Consider the following 24,813-nt stretch of genomic DNA (forward strand, 5'->3'; position numbering starts at 1 on the left):
AGGGGTTGGAACAACGAAGGAAAGAACGAGAATCCCAACAAAGTTGGTACGAATCATGGTTTAATCATTCTCCTTGGCTTACTACTTTATTGTCAACATTGGCGGGACCATTAATACTGCTCACTTTAACGCTTGCGTTCGGACCTTGTATTTTTAATAAAGTTATTGCGATAGTTAAGAACCGTTTAGAAGCCGCTCACCTGATGCTTGTTCGAGCGAAATACGAATTGGTACCCGATGAGCCTGATTTAGCAGAAACCCTTGTCTTGAGTGCTCAAGAGCTACAAAGGTTCAATGAACAAAATAATGGACAAAAGAAAAAGGGGGGATTGTAATAAGTAACATGTTGTGCTTTGTTCATTAAACCTGTATGGGAGGGTATAGATGAAAGATTTATGTGCTCACAAGAAGGCTTGATAGCTCAACTGAAGGACATTCGGCAAAGTAAACAAGACCCGTGGCTGAAGGGGTTGAATAATCACATTCTTGCATAAGTTCACCCACAGGGCAACGAGGAAGACCCTCAGCCTTCATCCTTACGACCACCAGGAGGTAGAAAAAGACCCCCTAGCAACAGAAGGAGTATGCGCAGAGTATCGCCCTGATTGCGACATCACCCTGATTGTGACGTTGCGAATACAGAAAATGAGACTGTATATAATGTGCTTACACGAGGCGGGAAGTTGCGAGCCGTTGGCGGAGTGCAGACTCCCCGGCCGCCCAGCGCTGCCTTTGCTCTTGTTCGCTTGCTAATATAATAAAATTCACATTGGATTTTGACACTTTAAATTGTCTGTGTCTCTACCTATCACACTTAGGCACACCAGAATAGCAAAGTATTCTTGTAAAAGTGGTGAATTGCTACACAAAAATGTATTTATACTTGACAAAAAAGGGAATATCAGTAAGGTTGCTAACATTTTCAATATTGCTGTATTTTAAATTAAAGTACAGAATTTTGTTCTATTGGCAGCCGAGAATTATCTCTCTCACCCCTGTTAAGGACAATTTCTTAAGGATACATGGCACTAATCATTATTAATGTAAAAGCAGCAGCACCCTTCATGCTACGTAACACCTGTCCCAACAGTCCTCCACCTTCTCTGTAAAAGCCAAGACATGTAAGATGGATACGGCAAAGAAAGAAAAGGAAGGGAAGGGGGCTGGAATACATGGCATAGAAGGTTCAGGGATCTGGGATTGTTATGCTTGCTCTCAGAAGCAGAGGCTAAGTGGGGACATTGGGTTGCTACGTTTAGCTATGTGTCTGGAGGTTAAAGAGAACTAGATCCTCCTCAGAGGTACAGAGGACCAGGGCAAAGGACAAGATGAAGTGGTCACATGTGACATTAAGGGATATTTTCATTTCAAACACAAGGAAAAAAATCTCAGTGACTGCAGTTAAGCGCAGCAATGGGCTGTCCAAGGAGGCTAGAGGATTTCCATACGTGAAGATTTTCAGACTCCAGTGGTCCAAACCCTGAACACTGTGGTCTAGCTTTGGCATTAGCCTTGCTCTGAGCAGAAGACTTGACTACATAACCTTCAGAGATCCCTTTTAACTGTATTTTACAATTCCATTAAACAAGATGAAACCTTTTATCACAAAAGAAGTTGCAATTACAGGGCAAACTTTTTAACTGGGGTTATGGACTAGGTATTATTCTCCTTCTCCTCACCTCTGCCTTCAATAAGACAGCTACCTGAAAGAAGAAATGGTATTTCCGCAGTTAAACAAATTTTTTAAAAATTCTTTGCAACATGCCTTCCCCCAAAATGATGACAGCTCAAAAGCACAATCTACTACTTATATTTAAATTTTTCTTAGGAGAAGATAAGATGCACCAAAAAAATTCTGTAGAAGACCGATTCGTATTTTCTGGCATGGTTGTGAGTGACACAGATTTGAAGAACGCATAGAGTCTACGTCACTAGTTGTAATGCTGAGTCAGATGCAGAGGAGTTGCTGGGAAGGGTCAGCCCAGCCAAGGAAATTTCCAGGACTACATCATAGCCAATAAATTATATTTAGTTGGGAAGAACATTGTGCTAGGGTACGGTTACAGCTAAGAGCCGCTGCCTGTGGTCTAGTCACACACTTTTTGGGTAGCCATGTTGTCACAACCTTTCTTCTACGTATGAGTTCCTACAATCCATATCTGTCTTTTGCTCATCAAATCTGGAATTAGTGATAACATGTACAGGTTTTGGGGTTTACTTTCAAACCTTTTGATCGATTTCAGGGGAGTGGAGCTGGCTGTGTGTGGGTCCTCCTTCTCCTTAGCTTCGTTACACAGGGGATTCACCACCTACTTAGTTAAACAAGGACCACCTTCCCGCAGGCATGTCCCAGGCCGTCCCGCTAAGCTTAAAAATCAGTCCCGGTCCCTCGGCAGAGACATGGCCGCAGCGGGACCGTGCCGCCCGCTCGCGGGGCGAGGTGGGCAGGAGGCCGGTTCACCCCCTCCCCCTGTGCCGCAGCACCGCCCGTGCCCGGGGCTCCGCAAAAACAAGGCGGGGGCCTTGCACGGCCCGGGCGGCGGCCCCCCGCCCTCCATTTCGCGGGGAGGGCACGGCTCCAAGGGCCGGCGGAAGATGGCTCCCCGCTGCTTGCCACCGCCTCCCGGCGGCGCAGCGACGCCCCCCGCCCTCTCTTCGCTTGCTGCCGGGCGCGGCGCCGCCTTCTGCCGCGGCTGTGGGCGGGCGGGGAGGCGCCGCAGGCGGAGAGCGTGGCTCTTGGCAGCCGTGTGCCCGGGGCTGCGCAGGCTGAGGAGCGAGCGGCCTCGCCATGTCGGCGGCGATGAGGCAGAGGTTTGACCGGTTCCTTCACGAGAAGAACTGCATGACCGCTGTGCTCGAGCGGATCGAGAGCAAGACCGGCGTCAACCGCACCTACATCGCCACCGGTGAGCTCCAGCTGCTGCACCCCCCCGCCGGGTCCCCGAGGGGCGCCTCGCACGAGGGCTGGAGGGTGGGGGCGGGACGGCCCGTGGCGGCGGCCGCGGCTCCGGCCGCAGTGCCGCGCCCTTCCCGCTCCTCCTGGTCCTCCCCCAGCGGCGGGCGGGGACGCGCGCCCGCTCCAGCGCCGCGGGGCGAGGGGCTGCCCGCGCTAACGGCTCTCCGCTCTCTCCCCGCGCAGCCATCGTCGGGGCGCTGGCCGTGTACCTGGTGGTGGGCTACGGCGCGTCCCTCCTCTGCAACATCATCGGCTTCGGCTACCCCGCCTACGTCTCGTGAGTGTCGCGACTTTTGCCCCTCTTACCGCGCTGGTGGCATGCGTTACCGCGGGGGACGGAACGCGGCTGCAGAATCACGGCCCTGCGCTGGTGCACGGTCTGTCGAGGGGGCATTCCACGACCGCGCTCCAAAAGGTTGTTTTTCCCGCCCGCCCCTTTCCCTTAGCGTGTATAGGCGCAAGGTGCCGAGTAAAGAACGAGGTTTCTGCCATCCGGCAAGTGCTACGTAATAGATTACGGATGGGAGACGCTGGGTAATTTCCATGCTTGAAAACCGGTTCCTGTAGGGCGTTAGGTTTCGGGTTTGGGTTCCCAGCTTTGTCATCTTCAGTGAGAAGCTGGATCGCTGTGTCTCACCTGCTGCTGGTAACAGGAGGCGGAATTGCAGTTGTGACTGTATTTGGTAAACCTTACCTGATGTTTATAGTTGAGGGTGCTCCCAGGTCCGCAGGAAGGCACTGGTGCGGTGTCAGCATGTGTTTGACACGGAGTACTAGGTAACGCAATGGGCCAGAGACAGCGGTGCACGAAGGAGTGGTATTACTCCAAAACCACCTAGCTGATGAGAAGGTAGGAAGGAAGACACTGTAGCTCCTCTTGGGTGTAAAACACTTAACAATACTTCATTTTTCAAAGGAAGGCCTCTGTAAATGTTTTGTTTTCAAGACTATGGTGTCGTTCATGGGCATTATGTTCTTGTTAGACCAAAATGGATTTCCTGTTAGTAAGAACACAGTGGAGAGTGTTCTGTAAGACTGCAGAAACATCTAAATAAAACCTTCAATAAAGTCCAGTATGTTCATAAAATGGAAGACCTTCCCAGCTAAACTGCTGTATTGTTGAGACAATGTTTCCCACTCATGTAACTCTTTAAATACAGTCAGCAGCTTTCAAAAATGTTTTCTATAATTAGTTCCTGGGCAATACAAAATAAGTTTCTTCTCTTTTGTTTTTTTTTTTTTTCAGAGATGTGGGAGGTTGACTTAGTTCTAGAGAAATATCTTATGGGTTTGATGCCACATTAAAACTAAGCCGCACTTTTCTAAATGCTGTTTCTGGCAAGCACTCATTTAGGAGATTTTTGGCCAAGAACTCCGGAGAAACTTAGGTTTTATTTTCTGTAAGGCAATTTTTAGTGAGAAGATGAGTTAAAAGATACTTTTTTCATTAAAATCTGAAAGTGAAAATATCAGCCAACAAGGCTTCAAAACCTTAAAATAGTTGTGTAGGAATTACGTTTATGTAATATTTTGTTTCAGACTTAGGTCACTTTTGAACTTACATAATTACTTTCTAAAATCCTGTTTAAATTTTTAAATTTGTTTTAAAACTGGTTTGGGATTATGTTTTAAATCTGCTGTTATGCAACTGTGGTGAATAAATTGATAATAAAAGCTCTTAGAGCTATGGAAGTAAGACGGTAGCAAATCAAATATCAATAATGGATTTTTCTCCTCCAATTTTTTTCCCTCCAAATTTCAAAAATGATTTTGTTTTTAATCTTCTTGTAGGGTATCTACAGTTTTTCATGTTGGAAGGTGGTTTTAAATGTATTTTAATGTGAAAAGTTACCTCCCAGATACTAGTACCATGGGGTGTTTTTGTGTTTGTTATTTTGGGGGGTGGGGGGTGGTTTAGTAATAAGTGCATATGCCATTGCCCTTGGCTACAGACTTTACTTGAAAAAAGTGATGTATAACATGCAGATAGATACAATACTCATTCTATTTTTTCCAGTTCATGCTCAGTTAATGCTTTCCCTTTAGCTGTCTTTTTAATGCTGAAACATTTTTAGGAGAAAATTACAATCTTCCATGAAATTCTAGCTTAAAATGCATGCGATGTGCAGCATGCCAGTGTCTTTCATTGGCAGCCTGCAGATGGGTTCCAGCTCATGAAGCAACCTGCTGAGAGCAGAGATGGGGTTGATCCCCGCCCCTTCCCTTCCTTCCCAGAGAGCTGGTGTGTAGCGTTTTCCCACATGAATTGCTCTGCCTGCAAGCCTGTGGAGCCAGCAGTGTGGTTGCAGGGGTGACATGGGAGGGCATGTGCTAGTGCACACGTTTTCATGGTCTGGTTCATTTTCCCCTTTGGGGGGACTGAGGTGTGTGAACCCAAGGTAGGCAGTATTGCCCTTGCTAGCCTGTACAGTGTTATGGGATCAGTCTGACAGCAGCACACCAGGACATCTGTGCTGTCTCCTGAGATAACTTTCAGTCTGGAGTCAGGCGTGGGCTGCCTGGCCATGAAAAAGAGCAAGGATCCATTTTGGTGATTACCCTTCTTCCACCATACAGATTTCTTTTTGTCTTGGTGCTACTGTGCCACTTTCCGTATCTACTGTGAGATCTCTATCCTAATGCAGGTCTAGGCTGTGAGAAGAAAAAGCTGAATGACGGGAGTGATTCCTGCTTTCATTTTTGCTGCTCTCGATCCTGTACTGCAGTAGGGTGTACTGTATTGTATGTTTACTGTGCTCATCAGGGTGCTGCTGAGTGCTGTCCCCCATGCTTATAAAGCACACTAGCCAGGGTGTTTTGTTTATTCCTTTCTTCTATTTGGTCTGTCCCACTTGAAGAGCCTGCTAGGTGAACTAACAATAGTGAGATTTGCTTCTTAACATTGGACAGAAAACAGTTTTCAGCTAGTTTCATCAGCTGCAAACACCCTCAAATAGCTTTTGCTGTGGCTTCTGGAAGAGCACAAGAGCCTTGAACCAACATATTGTGCAGGGTGTTAATTTGATGTTTACGCAGGTGTTTTGACAGTGGATCCAAGCCTGAAATGTCTCAAAGGTACTGAAAGAGAAAAAGCAGATTGCATTTCCCCAGATAACTTTCTTCTGTTGTGAAGTAGATCAGTGTTATCATTTCTGTGCTGTCAGTGACTGAATTGTTTAAAGTGAAAAATAACGAAGTACTGTGTCAGGCTTCTGTTCAGCAGAAAAGACACACATGAAGGAGCGGGACAGATGTATGTGTTCTGCAAAGGAGATCACCTCCTGTCATTAAGTGTTGTTTAAAATGGCAAACAGGCTACTGTGTCAGTGACCCATTAGGCATGTTCCAAATCTGTTTTATTAGGATTTTAGTTATGGGTTACCTTGGTCACAGTAGTTACTGTTCATCTCTGTGCTGAAAGAAAATGTACTGGGGGGGAAAAACCCCAAAACCCAGAGAAGGATGCTGAGCTTAGACTTCCGTTTGTTCACACATGAAACCAGGATAGTTTTCACGGATGTACAGGTTTCTGCTTGCCAGGCCTTGTATAATTCTGTAGTTTATTTTCTTTCGTTTACATCATTCTCTGTATCTTTTGTCACTGTGTGCCATGCAGCGGGTGTGAATTTCAGTGAGAAGCGCTGGAGGCTGTAGCTGCTGTGCCAGACCTAGCAGATGGGGTATGCCCGGCCCGTGGGCGTAGAGTGGTACAGCTGGAGTGCTGCCTGCTTTCACATCCTTGCGGTGCTGGCCTCGGCCAGGGCTCAGGCCAATGTGAGGGGAGGGGGCAACTCGCTAGTTGCAGTTACAGTTTCAGGCAGGCACAGCTCTCTCCCTTCTTCTTCCCCCTTGTTCATGTTCACGTTCATCTTTGTTTTGTGTAAGTCTTCAGTGGTTTTATATGTGGAGGAGTTTCTTCTCTAGTGATACAAAATCTTCCCAAAAATCCAAGTCTTCTATGCCATATCACTGGTAAGGACCCACCTGAGATTGTTAATGTAGGCAAAATTAAGCAGTAATTTTCCAAGTAAACATTATCTGACTTTCACAGTAAGTCAAACGGTCTGGATTAAAGCTTGTCGTAAAAACCCTAGTCTTATTCCTTAAAATTCTGTTATGTGCTATGTGATGAAGTAGAGTAATTAATTTTAAGTTTGTCACGGTTTGAGGCTGGGCCGGCCACTAACAAATGACAGATGCTCTCTATTAACCCCTCTCCCCTCCCAAAAGGGAAAAGGAGAGAGAACAAGGGAGAGAGACTTTACGGTTTGGAAAAGAAAACTAAAACAGCTTTAATGAAACAATAACAATAAAAGAAAAGATAATAATAAGAATAAGGAAATAATGAAATATATACAATAGGTACAAATAGATACAAAACCAATACTGAACCCAACTCCCCCCACCTTGATGACGATACGTCGCCACCACGCTGCAAGGCTGGCACTGGGGCAGTCCCAGGCTGGACTCAGCAGCAGACAGGGACGGGATGCAGGAGCTGGACTCAGGCACTGGATTCAGGGATGCACAGGTCGGGATTGATGACAGAAGAACAGACAGAGTCCTCCTCAGATGTTGGCCATCGAAGAAGAGAGACAGACCCTCGTGATCTCTCAGCATTGTACTGAATATGACGTATATGGGATGGAATACTCTGTTGGTCAGGTTTGGGTCACCTGTCCAGTTCGCTTCTCCCTGCAGGTGAGACCTTTTATGTCCTTGTGACCCTTTTCACTCCTGGCACCCCAACACGGAGTACAAGGTTTAGCAGTGACCTTGGTCGCTACAAGAACAAGTATAAGCAAAGGCCTCTCTGCACACTGTTCCTTGGTACTCACTATAAACACCAGGCCTTATCACTGCTAGAAGCAGTCACTGTCTGGAAAAATGTGCTGCTGTTTCAGAAAGTGCTGTTAGTTAGAGGAGACTTAACCAAAAAGTTAAAGCACTAAAACAGAATTAGTTCTGGTTTAGCCCAAACCAGGACATTCCACCCCTTATTCCATACCATTTACATCATACTCATTACTAGATTATGATTTGTCTTTTTACATGAAAGTTCATTAGGTTTATTTAGTTCATCATTATGGGTTTCCATCTTCCATAGCAGTCTCTCAGGGCAGGAAAGATGTCATGAGGTTCGTGGCAGTTCATGCCCACAGTCTGCAAGTCCATCTTGAAGAAGTTGTTGGACGTCACTCGATGAGGCTAGCTCTGGTTATCCTTTACGATTTGGTAGCACTAGGGTGCATTGTGCACCAGTATCTACAAGGGCTTTATACTTCTGTGGTTCTAATGTGCCAGGCCATTGGATCCAACACAGTCCAATAAATTCGGTTGTCCCTCTCCTCCACCTGGCTGGAGGCTGGGCCCCTCTAATTTTTAGCACAGTACCCATCAACAAATGGGTTTGTATTCACTGGAGCAATCGCTCTGGTAGAAGAGCTTTCTCTTTTGTTTGTTCTACCTTGTAACCTACGTACTTGAGCCTACAAGGCAAAAGTAGGTTTACCATCCCATTTACTCATGTTCTCTCCATGCTCATGCAGGAAAGACCACATGGTACCTCGGGACATGTACTGTTGCTTTCAGACTGGCCTTGTAGGATAGCATCTCCTCCTGATGGCTTCAACACGAGTCCATTCAGGGGAAGAACAGGATTTATCCTCTTTCTTAGACAGTTTCTCATACACACTTTCAATTTTCTTAGATATTTCCTCATCCACTTCCTTAGCTACAGCTGAGACACAGGCCTTCATGGGACCAGAGAGACTGTCCTCATACTGTTGTACTTTGTTAGCCACCTCATTCACAGTTGGTGTCTCGGCATCTCCTCCCCAGACCATTGTTGACAACGTATGGGAATGCACTGATGCTGCACTCTGTACAAACTTCCTCAGTATGGGTCACTGACATGGCATTTCATCGGGATCTATAATGGCTTGTCAGTCACTATAGATCACCTCTCGCGTAGCTAATTCTCTCAGGTACTTAATACCTTTTCCACAGTGTTCCATTTGCTTGGGCAGCATTCAATATCCTCCTTAAAGGGATACCTGTACTCTACAGCTGCTAAGAGTCACTTCCAGAGGCTGACATTGCTTTTCTTTCTCGCAAGTGCCTTGTCAATGCCTCCATTCTTAGCCAGGGATCCCAACTGCCTAGCTTCTCTACCATCCAGCTCTATGGTGTCAGCCTCGTTATCCCAGCATCGGAGCAACCAGCTGGTAATAGGCTCTCCTTCATAACGACTGAAGTCCTTTCTCACATTACGCAGCTCTTTCCTAGAGAAGGGTGTACTTTCCTCTCTCTCTGACTCCTCCCCCTCTGATTATTTTGTTTTAGAAGGACCCTCGTCTGAATATTCATCATCTGTCACTGGGTAATCTGACTTTTTAAGGTGTTTTTTCCCAGTCACAGGGGCCTTATCCTCCTCTTCCGATTCTGACTCCTCTAAGTCTGCTGGTGGGGCTTTAGAAGGACCCTCTTCTGGATCTTCCTCATGCTTCCCTGGGCAATCTGATTTCTTTGTATGTTTCCTTCTGGACACAGGGGCAACTTGTGCTGCTAGAGACTGAGTCGGAGCCTTAGTACTTATTGGTGTAGCTGCAGTGCTCACCAGAGTTGGAGTAGTGTCAGTGCTCACTGTCGGAATTTGAACAGCAGCAGTGCTTGTGGGAGCTGGAGCAGCAGCAGCGATTGCTGTGGGAGCTGGGGAAGCAACAGCAGCGCTCAGCCGGCGGGGCCGGCTGGGTCTGAGTGGCTGTGGTGCATGTTTATTTGCAGGCTTTTGTGTTTGCAGTAGACCAGCATTGAAAAGTTTACCACAGATAACAGAAGAAACTTTTTATGCTTCAGTCAGCTTTAGCTGCGCGAGGCAATATTCGGACTAGTAGATGGACAACGTGAGTGTTGGCAGTGTATAAATAACATTGCCAGTATTTTCACTGCTTCTCTAAACTTTCTAGAGCTAGCCTGTTTAAATGTAGCTCCACCCATAGCAGTGGTGGTTAAGGGCCTGAAAAAAAAAAAATCAGAGCGCAAGCAGGAAGGGAGCCTTTGACTAAGAAATGCATGTAAAGCATTGGAAATTTCAGAAGCGCTGTCATGTTTGGTTTAAAAATTGCAAAGATGAAAATAGCTTTGGGCAGTAAAATGTCTGAACTTATTACTGGTCTTCAAGAGAGAAAAGCAATATAGTACAATCGTGCCTCTCTGCTTTGGCTAATTTTCAGCTGTTACTTCAGTTTAGCTGTTTTTATTATGTAGTGCTGCATGTGGCATTTTACAAACAGGAAAAAGTCTAGCTTGATTGTAGAGAAGTATGAACACGCAATTCAGGTCTTAATTTGTATACTGCCATGGTGTTTTGAGCCTGTTTCCTAGTTCCTTTGCCCCTTCCTTACCTCTAAAACAGGAACACTGCTTTTCTTTGGTCGCAGTTCTTTAGGAAATGTAGAATTGTTCCTGTGTTTGTTCAGAGCTGGGGCAGCAAATTTGCTTTCTCTTAACATGTTTTGAGGAGAACGCTTACTTTTTTCCTTTGTGGAAAACACTGCATGGTATGCTAGTATTCACAAGTTATGCTCTGCTGCTGAGTTGTAACAGTGATTTGAGAAAGCGGATGTATCTAACCAGATTCACAATGCTCAGTATAAATACAAGCAGAAACTTTCCAAATCTGTCTGCACTTATGCTATTTCCTCTCACAGGTGATACTCTTTTCGTGGGGCTTCAGACACTAAAAAGTGTATTTTGACTTTTTTGCCTATGTTCTGCCAAGTCATTTCCTCCAAACATACTTGCTTTTTGTCTTTTAGGTTTTAGAGTGCCATGTTTAAAATAAAAGCCACCTTATCTGTTGGTTGGGCAAATGATGTGCTTTCCTTTCTCAAGAGAGCAAGTGATTAGGTGCACGAGAAAGTCTAATATTATGGTAAATGTAGGAAAATTTTAATTTCTCTTCCATACCTTAAATTTAAGTTAAAAAGATAAAGGTCTTTGTTATACAGATGAGTCCACAATCTGTTTTAAACTCATTGAAAGATTTCCAGTTTATAATTGATGTAGATACTATTTTTAGGGACTGCGGGTATGTTTCAGGCACAAATGAAGGCATTTTACCAGCCCTTGGTCAAGACGCACTGCAGTACTGCACCTTGCATGCACTCTACTCTCTTACTGTATAGAGCTCTAGTGACTTGGTTGATGTAGGCCTACAGATGTTATTAAGGAACAGTTAGACTTGCATCAGTGGGATTTGCTGGAATATGTTTCTAAGCTACCTTTCCTCCTGGTGAGTCACAGTGCTTCTGACGTTTAAAGTGCAGTATTGCCGATCCTAAATGCTGAAAAACTGATCTGGAGTCAAAAAGTGAGATTAAAAAAATGTGGATTATTATTAGCTGCTTTTCTTGGTTTCCTGTTTGTTTTGTTGTGATGATGCACTCTAGTTATATCTTAAAAGTCTTTCTTTGCAGCTGTGAGACTATCTGACACAGGAGAGCTGGCAACACCTTGCTATCCCAAAAGGAAGGAAGCCTGCTTGTCACTATACATACAATGAACAAGGTACACCGTTTTTAGATGAGATAAATGAGGCTGTCTTTGGCTGTTAGGAAAAGAAATGCAAACTTTCATCTGAGGGTCTGTGAACACTGGACAAAACTTAAATAATTTAAAAAGGAATGAATCACAGAATTCTGTTACTACACAGCTTAGAAACTAGCACTGTACTCAGAGGAAATTCTTCAGGTCTCTACAACCAGTCTCAACCCAGAAATTAGTCCTCAGCCTAAAACTTGAACCTCTTTCCCACTCCCTGATGAGTCAATTTTTAAAATTACATTTGATAATTAAAAATGTAGGATTTTTGTTTCTAGTTTTAAAAACCCCTTACACAAGGATTACCTCAAAACAGCAGCACTTTACTAAGACAAGTCTGAACATGTTGCACCATGATTTCGTGCTTTACTGTACATTTGTATAAATTAAGGCCATGCTGTAATTCTTTTGGCAATACTGCAGTAAACAGAACCAAAAAACAGTAGAAGAGCTGTGACAAAATTACGCTTGAAATATAGTCTCCGCAGTGCAGCATAGGTTTACAGGAAAATTTACCTTTTATTGTTTCTGTGTTGTTTTAAGCCTGGAGCAGGAGGTCAGTTCTTCTCCATTTGGTTACACAGCACTGTTTGATCTCTGTGCTTGCACCCTGAACAGTGACAACAGCGGAGAGGCAAACAAAGCATGTGAAAGGGTTTTCTTCCCTCTAAAAAATTGCCTGTCGCAAGTAGAGAAGTGTTACGTTGTGGATCCTTAGCAAGTGGCTTCCTCTGGCAGGATGCAGCATGTCTGCACTCTGCAGGTAAAATGTGGCTTTTCCCAAAGCTGCCTCGCCGCATGCCACTTCTCTTTCTTGTCAATACCTTCAGGAAAGACAACCTGAAAGAATTCTGTAATATAAGCTGCAATTAGACATTTTCAAAACAGGGCTTTCAGACTCCAGCAGGCAGTGTAGCACGACTGGCTGACTGCCATTGTGGACAGTGCAGCTAACAGTGAAGCTGGTAAAGCTTAGCCTGAGGCTGCACACACAGGTGAGCCCCTCCGAAGGCTGCAGTGACTTTCCTTGCCTGTGTTCAGTGTGAAAGTGGAGGAAATCTCCCTTCCAGAGAGAGTGCATGGACGGTGTCTCTGGGAGCAGAGACCTGAAGCCTGTCAGAGCTCCTGCTGTACAGCACCAGCCACATCACTTGGCCTGTGTGGCAGAACAAGCAGTAACTGGATGGTTTGCCAGGCTGGACCGAGGCACCAGTGCATGTTGTTGTCAGTAAAAAAAGCCTGTGTGCGTGTGGGTGTGTGTTTGGGGGAAGCTGGTTTTAACCTGAGTCAGAGCTGACTCATTGTGTGGTCGTACAAATTCTGAGCAAGAATGAGCAGGGAGCAATGAAATGAGAGGACTGGTGCTTTTTTGTTTGTTTCTTTTTTGTTTGTTTGTTTGCAGAAGTCTAGCTTTGTGCTGAGTTAACATGTAGTGCGTAGGACTCAGCTCACTGATGAGCAAAATGGCATGTGCTCCTTTTGTTGCTTCAGTCTCCATTTCTTTTGAAGAAATGAAGGTAGAAACTTTTGTGCTACTGTCATGGTTTTTTGTTGTTTTCTTCTAATAACAGCTGTCCCTGCACGAACAGTGAGCACTGTACTCCCTTCTGTCCTTCATGAATATGTCTGCTGCCATCTTCTGGATACACAAAATTTTGAGGGAGGGGAGATGGTAGACTTATGCTGCAGCTGTTGTGTAAGTGCATTTGGCAGGAAGATGTTTTCGGTATCTGCAAATACACAGCTCTGCTATTAGAGTCAGTAAGGAGGAAGAAAGATGAAGACAGAAGGCTTTTAGCTGATGCATGAAAATGTAGGAGACAAAACAATAATGCAGATACACAGGTACTTGTTTCATTGAGATGATGTGAGATGTCGCGGAGGCAGCTTGCCAAGATTTGTCTGAAGTAAAGATGACAGAGAGGCACCAAACTGAGGAAGTCTAGTGCAGTGGAGTGTTGATCCCACAGGGTGTCTGAATAGATAGCTAGAAGTAAATTGTTTTTCAGTCGCCACAACCTGCTGTAAAGTGTTCGGGCAGACCAGTAAGTATAAGCTCTGGAAGTATAGGTAATTTCAGGGTTTTGTTAAGTTAAACAGGGAAAAAAAGTTATGCTTGGCTAAGAGGGTCACAAATATGCCTGCCTACTCATTTAGTATAGCACTGATTAGAAAACTGAAGGAAGGATACACAAAATGGTCCAGTCTTCCCTAACTACAAGATGAGCACTGGGCTTAATGGAGGCTAATCTTTTGTCTGAAACTTGTGGCTTTATTTTTACAAGAGTCGTCAGGTACACCTTTTAAATTGCAGGGATTCGGGTGATCACTTCACATGAGACTGGAGCAATAAAATTTGGCATTTCTTTATTTGTTTCTGGCTTACACCTCTGGACTCTGCTCAAAAAAAAAAAACCCTAACACCTTGAACTCAAAAATGGTGTATTTATAATATACTTATTTTGTGAGTACTGTATATGTGAATTAGTTCAACAATGATTTGTTATGCCAGAGCTAATTCAGGAGTGTGTAATAGTCTATTCTTGGAAAAGAGCGGATTTTTTTTTTTTTTTGGTCAAAATGAGTAGAATGCTTTAAGTGAAAGAACTCAACTTGGGAACTTATTAAAATTAGACCGGTGTCTCTTACTATCAGGTAAAAGGATAAAGTAACCACACTTGAGCTAGAGTTCAATTTGATGAATTCTGGGATGCACTCGGTCAGAATGGAGCCGGTACTCTGATACTGTAGCTACATAGCTGATGTGAGCCCTGGGCTACTGGGGAGCATGGCAGCCTTCACTCTTCCCCATTTGCATCACCAGCTAGCAGGATTGTCAGGGAACAGGTCTGAGTAAAAATGCAGTTTTTATGGCTCCCCGTTTGTCTGCACAAGCCTCAATGCTGCACAAGTTGGCTGTCCCCACGGCAGTCCATTTTCACTGCTGGACAGGCATCTGTTTCTGAAATAACTGAGCTGTGATGTTTACCCTCCAGTCTACTGGAAGCTGTTCCTAGTAACTGCTCTTACCTCTGACATGCAGAACTAATGTAAATATTGTTTGAGGCTTAAAATAATAAGTCAAGTTAGGGTGGGATTCTCCTGTTAAAAGAGGAGTTATAAATGGATAAAAAATATCTACCTGTTCAGATACTTCATGTAACTTGCTGTACTTACTTGTTCTTGGATAAGGACTATTTTCTGTGACTTACTATTGAAATAGTGTGTAGGTAGCAAAGGATGGAGGTAACTTTTGCCCTTTTATTTAACAGGGACATGCTAGACTGGATTTCCAGGGGCGGTGTCAGCTGAGGGAGATGTTTCCCATTCAGAAGCAGAATATTTATAAAATACTTGCCTTTCCTTGACTTCAGTTAACTCTCATTCACTGACAGCCTTGCTATATCGTGCTTTTTCTTCCCTTCCTCCCCCTAAATGGGATTTGGACTGGAGTCATTGCTAACAGATGCAGTTTGTGCCCTTCCTTCAGGGCTGACATGGCTGTTAACCTTAGTGGGTGTGATAGGGGTCTGCCACCTGAGCTTGTCCCATGGTGCCTGTCTAGATCAGATCATTATAGAAGGAGGGAAAATGTGCTGTTTGCTAGAGTGGGCAAGGAAACACCATGTGTGGATTTAATGCTGCATCTCAGCTGGCTAAATCAGATGGAGTTTTGACCTCTTGTAGTACTGCTGCTTGTGACTGTCTGATCATGAAAGTGTCTTGTTCATGTATTCCCTTCCAGACATCAAGGATCTACAGCAGCACATGGTGAACGTTCAAAGGGAGCACACCCATGGCACTGCATTTAGGAACTCTCAAAGGCCATCCGCTTTTACAGGAGAGAAGACAGTAGAGCATGCCTCATTAGCACAGTGTTATACTATTTGCCCTCCACAGAACTGGAGATACTAAGCGTTTTTACGAAAACTGATTTTCTTGATTATGAAGATGACTTTAATAATGTTAAAAAAAATAAAATTAAACAATGTTTCCTTAAATTTATGGATGGCTTCAGATGGTGACAGAAAAGCAGCAAGACTGTTAGTAGTTTCACTGCAAAGCGTTCTCTCACAAATAACAAGCTAGCATGCTTATTGTGGTAAAATAAGCCTTCCCCTGTATGCCTCTAATGGAGAAGTTGTCAGCAGAACCACAGAAATTCACATGATGAACCTTTACAGCAAGTTTTCCTTAACACTCAGAAACTTTGCAGTTAGTTCCTTTCTCTCCTCTGTTTCTCAACCACTCTTAACTTCCCTACTAGTCAGTTGTACTTTTTCCTTCCCTCCAGAAGTAGTTTCACACCTTGAAAATAGATCAGCAGCCCTCTCACTTCCCTACCATGTTGTTTGGGTTTTTCTAACCCAGCAGTATTAGAGTACCTGAGAGGTGGGGGCATAGAAAAAACTTGGCTTCTAGTGGGAGGGCAGGAGCAGCCAAAGTTGGCACTGCCTTGACCAGGCTGCCTAGACTACCGCTTCCTAACGCTGTGGTGCTGGGAACAGCAGTAAGCAGACCTGCCGCTGTCCGCTTGTGGAAAACCTGTTCTTCCAGTTGTGCCGATGCAGTACTTCGATAACAGCGCCTTACTGTGCATGATGGGGTGTGGCAAAGGCTGTTGCTCTTCCCATTGCAGGACCCTGCCAGCCACCCACAAATGCTAATGGAAATAATGTGTAAATTAAGTATCAGATCCTTGTATTGCATTTCAAAGTAATTCAATACAATAGCTAGGCCAATTCTCTCTGCGTGTAGTGGACCTGCCAGTGCTTTTGCTAAAACATAAGGTACGGCACGTGAATTTTTTTTTTTTTTTTTTTCTTGATTTACAGAACTAAGATGTGACAGAGTCCAAAGGATTTCTCAATTCGCAAACCAGGAAATGCACTCAGAGCCAGCCATCTGTCTGGTTTCTATTTTGTAAACCTCCCTAGCTCTCAATCTTTTTTATGGACTAAAAGAAAACTTTTCACCTTTGATATATCCCACAGATGCTGCTGCAACAACAATATAGCTGGTATTAAAGGAATAAGTTATAAAAGAATTAAAACTAAATTAATTAAACTGTACCTGCAGATTTTAATTTTATGGCAAGAGTGGAGAGGACAAATGTTTTTTAATACTCTAAAGCTTCACATCAGGCTTACAGTTCCTAGCATTTCCTTCTAGAACTTCTTACAGTGCTAATCTGGACCTTAGCGAGTCCAGAGTCTCCACTATTTTTACTGAAGGAAGCACATGTGTCTGTTTCTTTTAACTTCCTATTTTTAGAACTGTATAAACCTGAACTGCGTTCTCTTAGCATTGGCGAACAAAACCCAAAATAGTCATTATTCAGGAAGCCCAAGACTCTACTAGAGGTTGCTCCACTTTGTTCTTAATACCATAGTCTACATCAGAATTTGCAAGTCCTGTAGGAATGGATTTATAGAGCGAAACAATTGGTGATTCAAATATGTAGTCCTCACTGTGTGGGGCAGAGGTACTGGATCTCCTCTGCTTCTGTAGACTAGGTGCTTGTTAGCAGTTAGAGCAAATCATATGGTTTACCTTTTCAAAGAGGAATGTACATTATGAGTAAAAATATTTGAGATTCACTTCAAAATCCTGAACTAGATTTAAAATTTTTATCTAGATGCTGTTTTCACCAGGAGGTGCTGCTCTGTTATCATCCCAGTAAGAAAGGCATTCACATTCTCTAAAGCTTCGTTTAAAATGCTATTTGTTGGAGGTAACACTATAAAGAAACAGTGGATAGTGATAGTATAGACAGTCTTATATCCGTATAGATGCTGGGAACCCCAAGTTATGTAGTACTGAATGGGCCTCCGATCCACACACAGCACACTGTGCAGACCTCACCTGTAGGCAGGGTTACCCCATTTTGGTAATTTAAGTTCTTGTAGGATTTTTCTTTCGAGACAACTACTCTGTTCATCATGCCTACTGTCAAAGAGGGAGGATGTTCACTGTTAGATGCAGGCAAAGTCACACAGGTGGTGTAATCACTGGTACCCAGTGGGAGCTGCCTGTGGGATCCTCTGTTCAGTGAGCTTGCTGAGTTTATCCCGTCACCAGCGAATTTGTGCACTGGCCTGGGCTCGCTCAGGCTAACTGTTATATGGATCGTTAATGCTTCGATGTACAATAGCCTTCTGGTCAGGATTACCACAATGCATCCACAACTGGAACCGGCCAAAAATTGTCCCCTCTCTTCCCTGACCCATGAACTGTCTCATGAACAAGATCAGGATACTCAAGGGTTTTGTTTGCTTTTTTTGTGGTCATAGAGCTAGAAATAGCTTGAGTATCTTTTCTTTTTGATCTCTGACGTATAGGGAAAAGCTTTGCTGTTCAAAGATCTTGGGCACATTGCCTGTGCGATAGATACTACTTAGTTTTTTTTTCTGTAGAGCATATAGAGTAATTAAATTACGAGAATTCACATGTAACAACAAATCTGAGTCATTAAATCTTTGCCATTGTAGATGAGACTGATGCTACTGATCTGTTCACGTGTTTTGTTCTCCTTGCAGAATCAAGGCCATTGAAAGTCCCAACAAAGATGATGACACACAGTGGCTGACTTACTGGGTAGTGTACGGTGTTTTCAGCATAGTGGAATTCTTCTCTGATATCTTTCTGTCCTGGTTCCCTTTCTACTACATGCTAAAGGTATGTTAATTCATGTGACATCTCTCTTAAAATGAGACCTTTGATATAACTGATTTAATGTGTTCAAGAATGAATAGATGACAGCAGATTTCCTTGGAATCATTCCTGAGTCACAACTTATTTTTAGATGCTGGTTACATGCAATTTAGCACTATGAAAGTGATCTGTTTACAGCTGATGGTTTTGTGAGGCAAGAGGGGAAGTTGGGATGTGTGGCAAGGAAAGATCTGCCATGTTTTAGGAAAAATAGAGGCAGCGTAGCTCTCCGTGGAAAGACAGTTCTTTGTCTTGGTGTTCAGGTAAATTTGACAGCATGTGGTAAAACCCTACAGAGTGGCTCTGTTTTTGCTTTAAGTGTATTAGTGAAAGTGGAGATTAAAATCACAAAGGCAGCAAGAGGAAGTATTAACAACTGTGCTATTGGGAGCAAAGAAGGAAATTGCCGCATAAGAATAGTTTGGATCATACAGACTTAATTATTAATTAAGCCAAATTTCCTGAAAGGAAGTGGTAGGTACCAGAGAAGCTTGTTGCTAATGTGCATTTGTTACTGTGGTTTGACTACCAACAAGGATTTGCTTGATGTGTTCTGAGCTTTGTTTGTCAACTAAGGTTCGAGTGTATTGTCAGTCAACTTCAACAAGTTAAATGATTCTAGGAGATAGCCAATTGCCATGTATGCTGTTGGGTAGAAGCCGTTCTAGCTTTCTGGAGGGTCAGTTGTGTAGCTGAAAGAACTGTTACCTATTTTCTGTTTCTATGTGCCTTCTCCTTTGCTTTCTTAGCCTGGTTTAGCCCCACCAAAGTTTTTGAAAGGATTTGCTTGCCAGCTAATGTGGTGGGGTCACTTAAAATTTTAACAGTAAGGTCTGATATTGCCATATTTTAAAGACAAAAATTGACTTGGACAGCTTGGTTACACTTCTGCATTGTTCCTTTTGCATCTTTAACAGTCATCAACTGTGCAGTCCTTTGGACACTTACTTCCCTAGCTCCCCAAGAAAAAGCCTGTTCTTAGACTACTGCTTAAAACTAAAAACATTCTGGGCTGTCTCACAAAATTAATTATCTTGCTGTGTCTTTACTGTTTTCCCATAGTCAAAAAAAAAAAAAGTTTTCCATTTTAAGCTTAATGGGTTTGCAGAGTTTTTAAAAAAATTTGCTAATTTTCACATTTAGCATGGGTAACTCATATGTGAAAGTTTTAACCTTCTAATATATTAAGAAAAAGCCAAATTATGATCAAAGTGCAAGTTCATCTGATGTGAACAGGATCCAAAAGCAACGGGAACAATCTGTTCTTGACCACTTACACAGTGATTTCACAGCCCCAATTTCACCTTGTGGTTTAGCAGGATTATGACTTTGTCTGTTGTCTGCAGTGATGTTTACACACAGTTCTGAATTCCTACAGTGTGTTTTCAGAGCTTCTTTTCTAACTTCTTGGTGGTAAAATACATGTTCAATGATTTCTTTATGCTAGCACAGCACTTTCTGAATCAAAATTCAGGTTGACCTAGCAAATAAAGACCAACCACAGATGTGTCTGATAATACTGTATCAGAAGTGCCACATTTACAGGTAGTGGTGAGACCAACAGAAAAGTACTTTTCTCAGTTCAGCAAAAGCAAATTCAAGAAGCAATTATGGTAAGTGCACAGCTTTCTACAATAGCTGCTGAAAGCACATAGAAGTCAAGTATTTACTCTCAGTAGTGAGTAGTAGGAGAGCTCTACTTCTGTTGATACAAAGGTGGACAGAAGGTGTTGGCATTGCTGACCGGGTGGAAGGCTGGAAGTTACTCCACGTGGGGAAAAGGAGGAAGCAGACAGCTTCCAACTTTCTGTCCATCTATGACTAAAACCTCTTGTAGTGTAGCTTGTGATGTCTCCATGTCTCTTTTATGATGTTATGAAATTGAAGCCCAGATATGTCATTCATGCAAATTTCGAGCTCATTTTCAGTTTCCAAATATGCTAAAATAAAATCAGTATACTTCTCAGCTTTAATGGAAGATGACAACATAAGATAGTACCATTTATTCTTTCTGTTCTATTAAGTTCCAAATAATAGAAGCTTTTGAAAACTGATATTCCGACACTTTTTGCCTTTATTTTCTCTGACCATGCGTAAGGATACTGCATCAGTTGCTACTCACTGGTGCCAAATTTTATTGCATGTTGAATTACTTCACTTAATTTATTGAAATGTTCCTGGTAGGCATTCTCACTGGTGGACACATTACTTTGAAAAACCTTTCTTTGTCTTCTGGGCAAACACTCCTTTAAGTCATTGTGTTCTGACATCACGATCAAACAGTTTGAAGAAGAAAGGCTTACCTAAAAGGATGGTAAATTGGTTTGGCAAAATCTTCTGTAGAAGGCAGTTGTTAACCCCAGGAATCAGTGATCCTTTTTAAAGAGACAGCCTGCCAAGATACCTCTCCAGCTCCAAATACATCATAATTTATTTTCTCTAGGGCAAGAGGAATGAGAAGTGGCCTTAAAGAATAAAAAAAAAAGGAGTAGCAATCTCCTCCAAAAACAATTGGTGTTTTCTTCAACTGATGTGCATCAGGTGGATCAGTTTTACTGTGGTGTGTGCTGCAGTGAAGATAAAGCCACAATTTTAAAGATATGAGTAGCAGAACCTGCAGAACATGCAATCTCAATATCCCTTATCTGAGGAAGAATACAGGGGAGATACTCCAAAATATTTGGAAGGCTTGCCTGAAGAAGACTATGTGGTTTTCATAATTGAAAAGGGATTGTATTATCTTTTTTTCCCCTTCTTTTCTGTTAAACTCAAATCAGAACCTATATTTTAAAATAACCTCTCTTGACTTAAATCACCTTGTAATGGTCAAATTGTTATTTAGGAATTTCTTATGTAATACCAGAATAAGTATTTGGATTTGCAGTTCTACAGTTGGAAGTCAAAAGAATGAGGGGAAGGAGAGGAGACAGAAATGTCTGGCTAGGCACAGTGGAATTCTGAAAGGATACTGTGATTGCACTAGTTTCTAGGAAATGCTTTTGTGCTATGCAGTGTACTGGAAACCTCATAAATAAATAAGACTGTGCTTATATTTTTAAAATTACTTTCAGAAGCTCTAGCACATGCATTGTAGCATCTCTTTGGCTGCTCTTGATGCTGCTGTGAGAAATGGAAAACTTCTGAAGTCTAATCTATTTAAATGAGTGCTACAGTATTTAAATGCAGACTTTAAATTGCTTATAGTTTTATTGTACTTTAAATTGCTAGTTTGATTTCTGGTGCCTAACTTAGTTAATTGTATGGTGGAATGTTTTTTTAGGAGGAGGAGCTGATTTTTTTGTTGTTGTGTTTTCTCCCTTTCTCCCTCTCCTCCCAAAAATCTGTGGAAATCCTCAAACATTTAATCATGTCTAGCATCAAAACAAAGTGTTTTGGCTGAGGCTGGGGTTGTTTTGTGTTTTAAGAAAAGGTGGTCTGTGGAAAGCTGTTCTGCCTTTATTTTCTGGAGAGGCTTTTGACACAGAATAATATTGTACTATTTGTAGTAAATTGAGAAAATTTGCTTAATTTTGTTGCAGTTTTATCCTGTAAAATCTTCTCCTATATACTTTCAGAGCTTAAGCAAACTGAAGTTATGGCACTTCCTATTCCTTAAATGTCTTGATTTTGTGTTGCATAGCTGTCTTTGTATTGTGTATCACAGTGAAACTGAAGCCAAGTAAAGATGCTTCAGTAGTAAAGACAGATATTTGTGTAATAGCTGTCTTCCCAATCCCCTTTGTAAGATGCAGAAATATTGCCCCACACACTGTGGTGTTCATTGTTTTGTTGGTTGGTTGGTTTGTTTTCCTGGAGAGCAGGTTGTGTGATAAAAGCTATACCTAAACTGTGCAATCCAAAAGCATTACCCTTGTCTGTGTGCTCTGTGTAGCTTAAATACACCTTTCCTCCTTGTCACTTCAGCTCTGGGATGCACACAAACCCATTCTTTCCCCCACTGCATTTTCAAAGCAGGGAGGCAGAGAGGGCAAGGATGTGTTTTGGCTGGATTTAAGGGATTTATGAACTTAGACCTTCAGTCAGGGCTGTGCCACATAGTTTAGAAGTAGCCAGAAAAACGTAATGTTTCGTTGAATCAGGTTTTATACTTCTACTTTTTAAAAAAAAAAAAAATTACATGCAATCTTAAACACCTGTTACCAGATTAGCTTTACTGCTACAGCCCTCCTCTTTTATCCTATCCATGAAATTATTCCAATACAAAGATTCACTGTATGCAACTATACTGATGTGCGTACTTGGTGGGCTGTGACCATACAAAATGAAGGAGGTGATGTACTGTTTTAAATATGCTCAAGTCTGTTGCAGATTTAGGAAGGTACGCTACACCTTGTCTCCTGCTTGTTGCTTCTACTTATGCAGATGTTCTTGTTCCTTGTAGTGTGGCTTCCTGTTGTGGTGCATGGCTCCGAGTCCTTCTAATGGGGCAGAGTTTCTCTATCATCGAATTATCCGGCCTTTCTTCCTGAAGCATGAAGCTCAGCTTGACAGTGTTGTTAAAGACCTGAAAGACAAGGCTGCAGAGACTGCAGATACTATCACTAAAGAAGGTGAGGAAGAGACCATTTGCTAACCACATGAAGTAGGAGGAATTTCCCATGGCATCTCCAATATTACAGTTAATATTCCTCATGTGGGGGGAAAAAAAACAACGTAAGAAGACTGTAAATTATAATGGAGAAGTTAAATTCAGGTGAAGATGCCAGGGAAAGAGGATTGCAGTGGATCGTACTTTCTAGGGGCGCGGTTATGCTAGAATGAGCACAAGCTGTATGAGTGACCAGGCTGGATGGAGTTTTGAGCGACCTGGTCTAGTGGGTGGTGTCCCTGCCATGGCAGGGGGGTTGGAACTAGGTGATCTTTGAGGTCCCTTCCAACCCAAACCGTTCTGTGATTCTATGAGTGGAAGAAATGGCTAATTAGTTGTGTATCTTCCCACCATACATACCACTATAAACATTCTCTCTAAAGTCAGGTCCAAACATCCTCACAAGATAGCATCCATAAATAGTTGTTGTTTCAGTGGATTCTTGTATCTCCTAAAAAATACCGTCTCAAATAAACTGGTAGTACAGCAGGGCTGCAAATTGTGTGGTAAGGCAAATCATTTAACTCCAACAAACAGCAGCATGTGAAATTAAGTTTCCCTGTCTATAAGTTTTTATAGTTTTCCTTTGTCTGGAGATCAAAGGATTCTGAGACCACTCTTAAAGAAATTACTTAGGTTTTTATTTGGTTAGAATAAATGTTATCACAGCCTGTAGATTGCTTAATTTTTGCTCTTATTTCCTTGCATTCTATAGTGGACCCTCATACTTTAGAATGTACGATGATAGTTTTATGAATAAGAGAAGTAAATGTATTAAGTAGCTAAAATAAAGGTTTATTTAAATTTCATTTGATAGGCCATTTATTTATAAGATATTTCAAAGCACCTTCAGTCTCCTTTCCCCCAGACAATGCATGCAGTCTCATTTGCTCTTACCAACTTAATCAGTTTTCCTGTCAGTGTTTAAATGATCTGCTTTTCTCAACTACGCTTGGAAATTTCACTGCATGACCCTTCCTGAATCATTATTGTGAGACAGGTATCTTAAATAATGTTCTTCCATGTTGCACATGGGATTTTTCTGTCCTTATTCCATCACTTATTCTTTGGTTTCCTATTTTTACATATAACCATTTCCACATATGTATATTTTTGAAGAAATCATACACACACATATGCATGTGGTCACACACACATCAGCGTTATTCCAGCCCTACTTCTCAGCTTGGTAGTCTATTTCTTGCTGTCTAAGCAAGACTGTTTAGGACCTGTCTGTCCTAAACACTGTGAGCAGCTCTGTTTTGTTGATCTAATAGTTGTGAGTCAGTCTGTGCTGTTTATTATGCTGATCCTTGCTTATGGTTTGTCTTTTAAAATCTTTATATGATTGGTTTTATCACTATGACTGTGTCAATGTGTATACAAAAGCTATGATTTTCGTTGTGATGTTTCTTTCGTGATCTAAAAGGAATTTTATTTTTATGCAGCTCAGGAACATTGTATAAGCCATAAGTCTGTAGGCCTATCAGATTAAACTTGCTTTTATTTTCCTGCAGCCAAGAAAGCAACAGTGAACTTACTGGGTGAAGAAAAGAAGAGCACTTAAAGTATTAACTGGATGAAATTTCCCTACCACCTCCTTTAAGAAGCTTGATGTTACTGGGAACTGTGGTCTGATTTTATTAATATTGCCTTGGAAACATTTTGATATATTAAAGGAATGTGTTTTAAGCTTGCTTACTACTTTGCTGTGTCTGTATAGAAAGTTAAGCATTTTTATTTAAAAGCAATGCAGTGGGCAGCATCTGAAGCTTAATGAAAATATTTTATTCATCTTCACGCAGAAGAAATCTTTCAGTAAACTCTCTGCAATAACATGAATAAAAAGTATATAAATCCCACAGGCTCTGCACTTTAGATGTCTCTTTGTGTATGTAATTCCTCTTAACCCTTTGACTGTGGCGCGTCT

At 42.3% G+C, this 24,813-nt stretch overlaps 1 protein-coding gene across 1 annotated transcript; it reads left to right on the top strand.

The window, feature by feature from the left end:
• The first annotated feature begins 2,788 nt into the window (after positions 1–2,788).
• On the top strand, positions 2,789–24,526 carry REEP5 (receptor accessory protein 5). The gene is made up of 5 exons (XM_086479841.1): positions 2,789–2,906; positions 3,140–3,233; positions 18,100–18,238; positions 22,677–22,845; positions 24,401–24,526. Exons 1-5 carry the CDS (start codon positions 2,789–2,791, stop codon positions 24,448–24,450), a joined length of 570 nt encoding a protein of 189 aa, XP_086335967.1. The 3' UTR covers positions 24,451–24,526.
• Positions 24,527–24,813: the final 287 nt, after the last annotated feature.

This window comes from Leptosomus discolor, chromosome Z (assembly GCF_034619465.1).
Source record: "Leptosomus discolor isolate bLepDis1 chromosome Z, bLepDis1.hap2, whole genome shotgun sequence".
NCBI lineage: Eukaryota > Metazoa > Chordata > Aves > Leptosomiformes > Leptosomidae > Leptosomus > Leptosomus discolor.

What these genes read in the sequence shown, in the direction of transcription:
- REEP5 (XM_086479841.1), top strand. Translation starts at nt 2,789, where the DNA reads ATGTCGGCGGCGATGAGGCAGAGGTTTGACCGGTTCCTTCACGAGAAG. An exon ending in GGCTACCCCGCCTACGTCTC is followed by an intron (nt 3,234 to 18,099) that starts GTGAGTGTCGCG and finishes TTCTCCTTGCAG; the next exon opens with AATCAAGGCCATTGAAAGTC. An exon ending in AGATACTATCACTAAAGAAG is followed by an intron (nt 22,846 to 24,400) that starts GTGAGGAAGAGA and finishes ATTTTCCTGCAG; the next exon opens with CCAAGAAAGCAACAGTGAAC.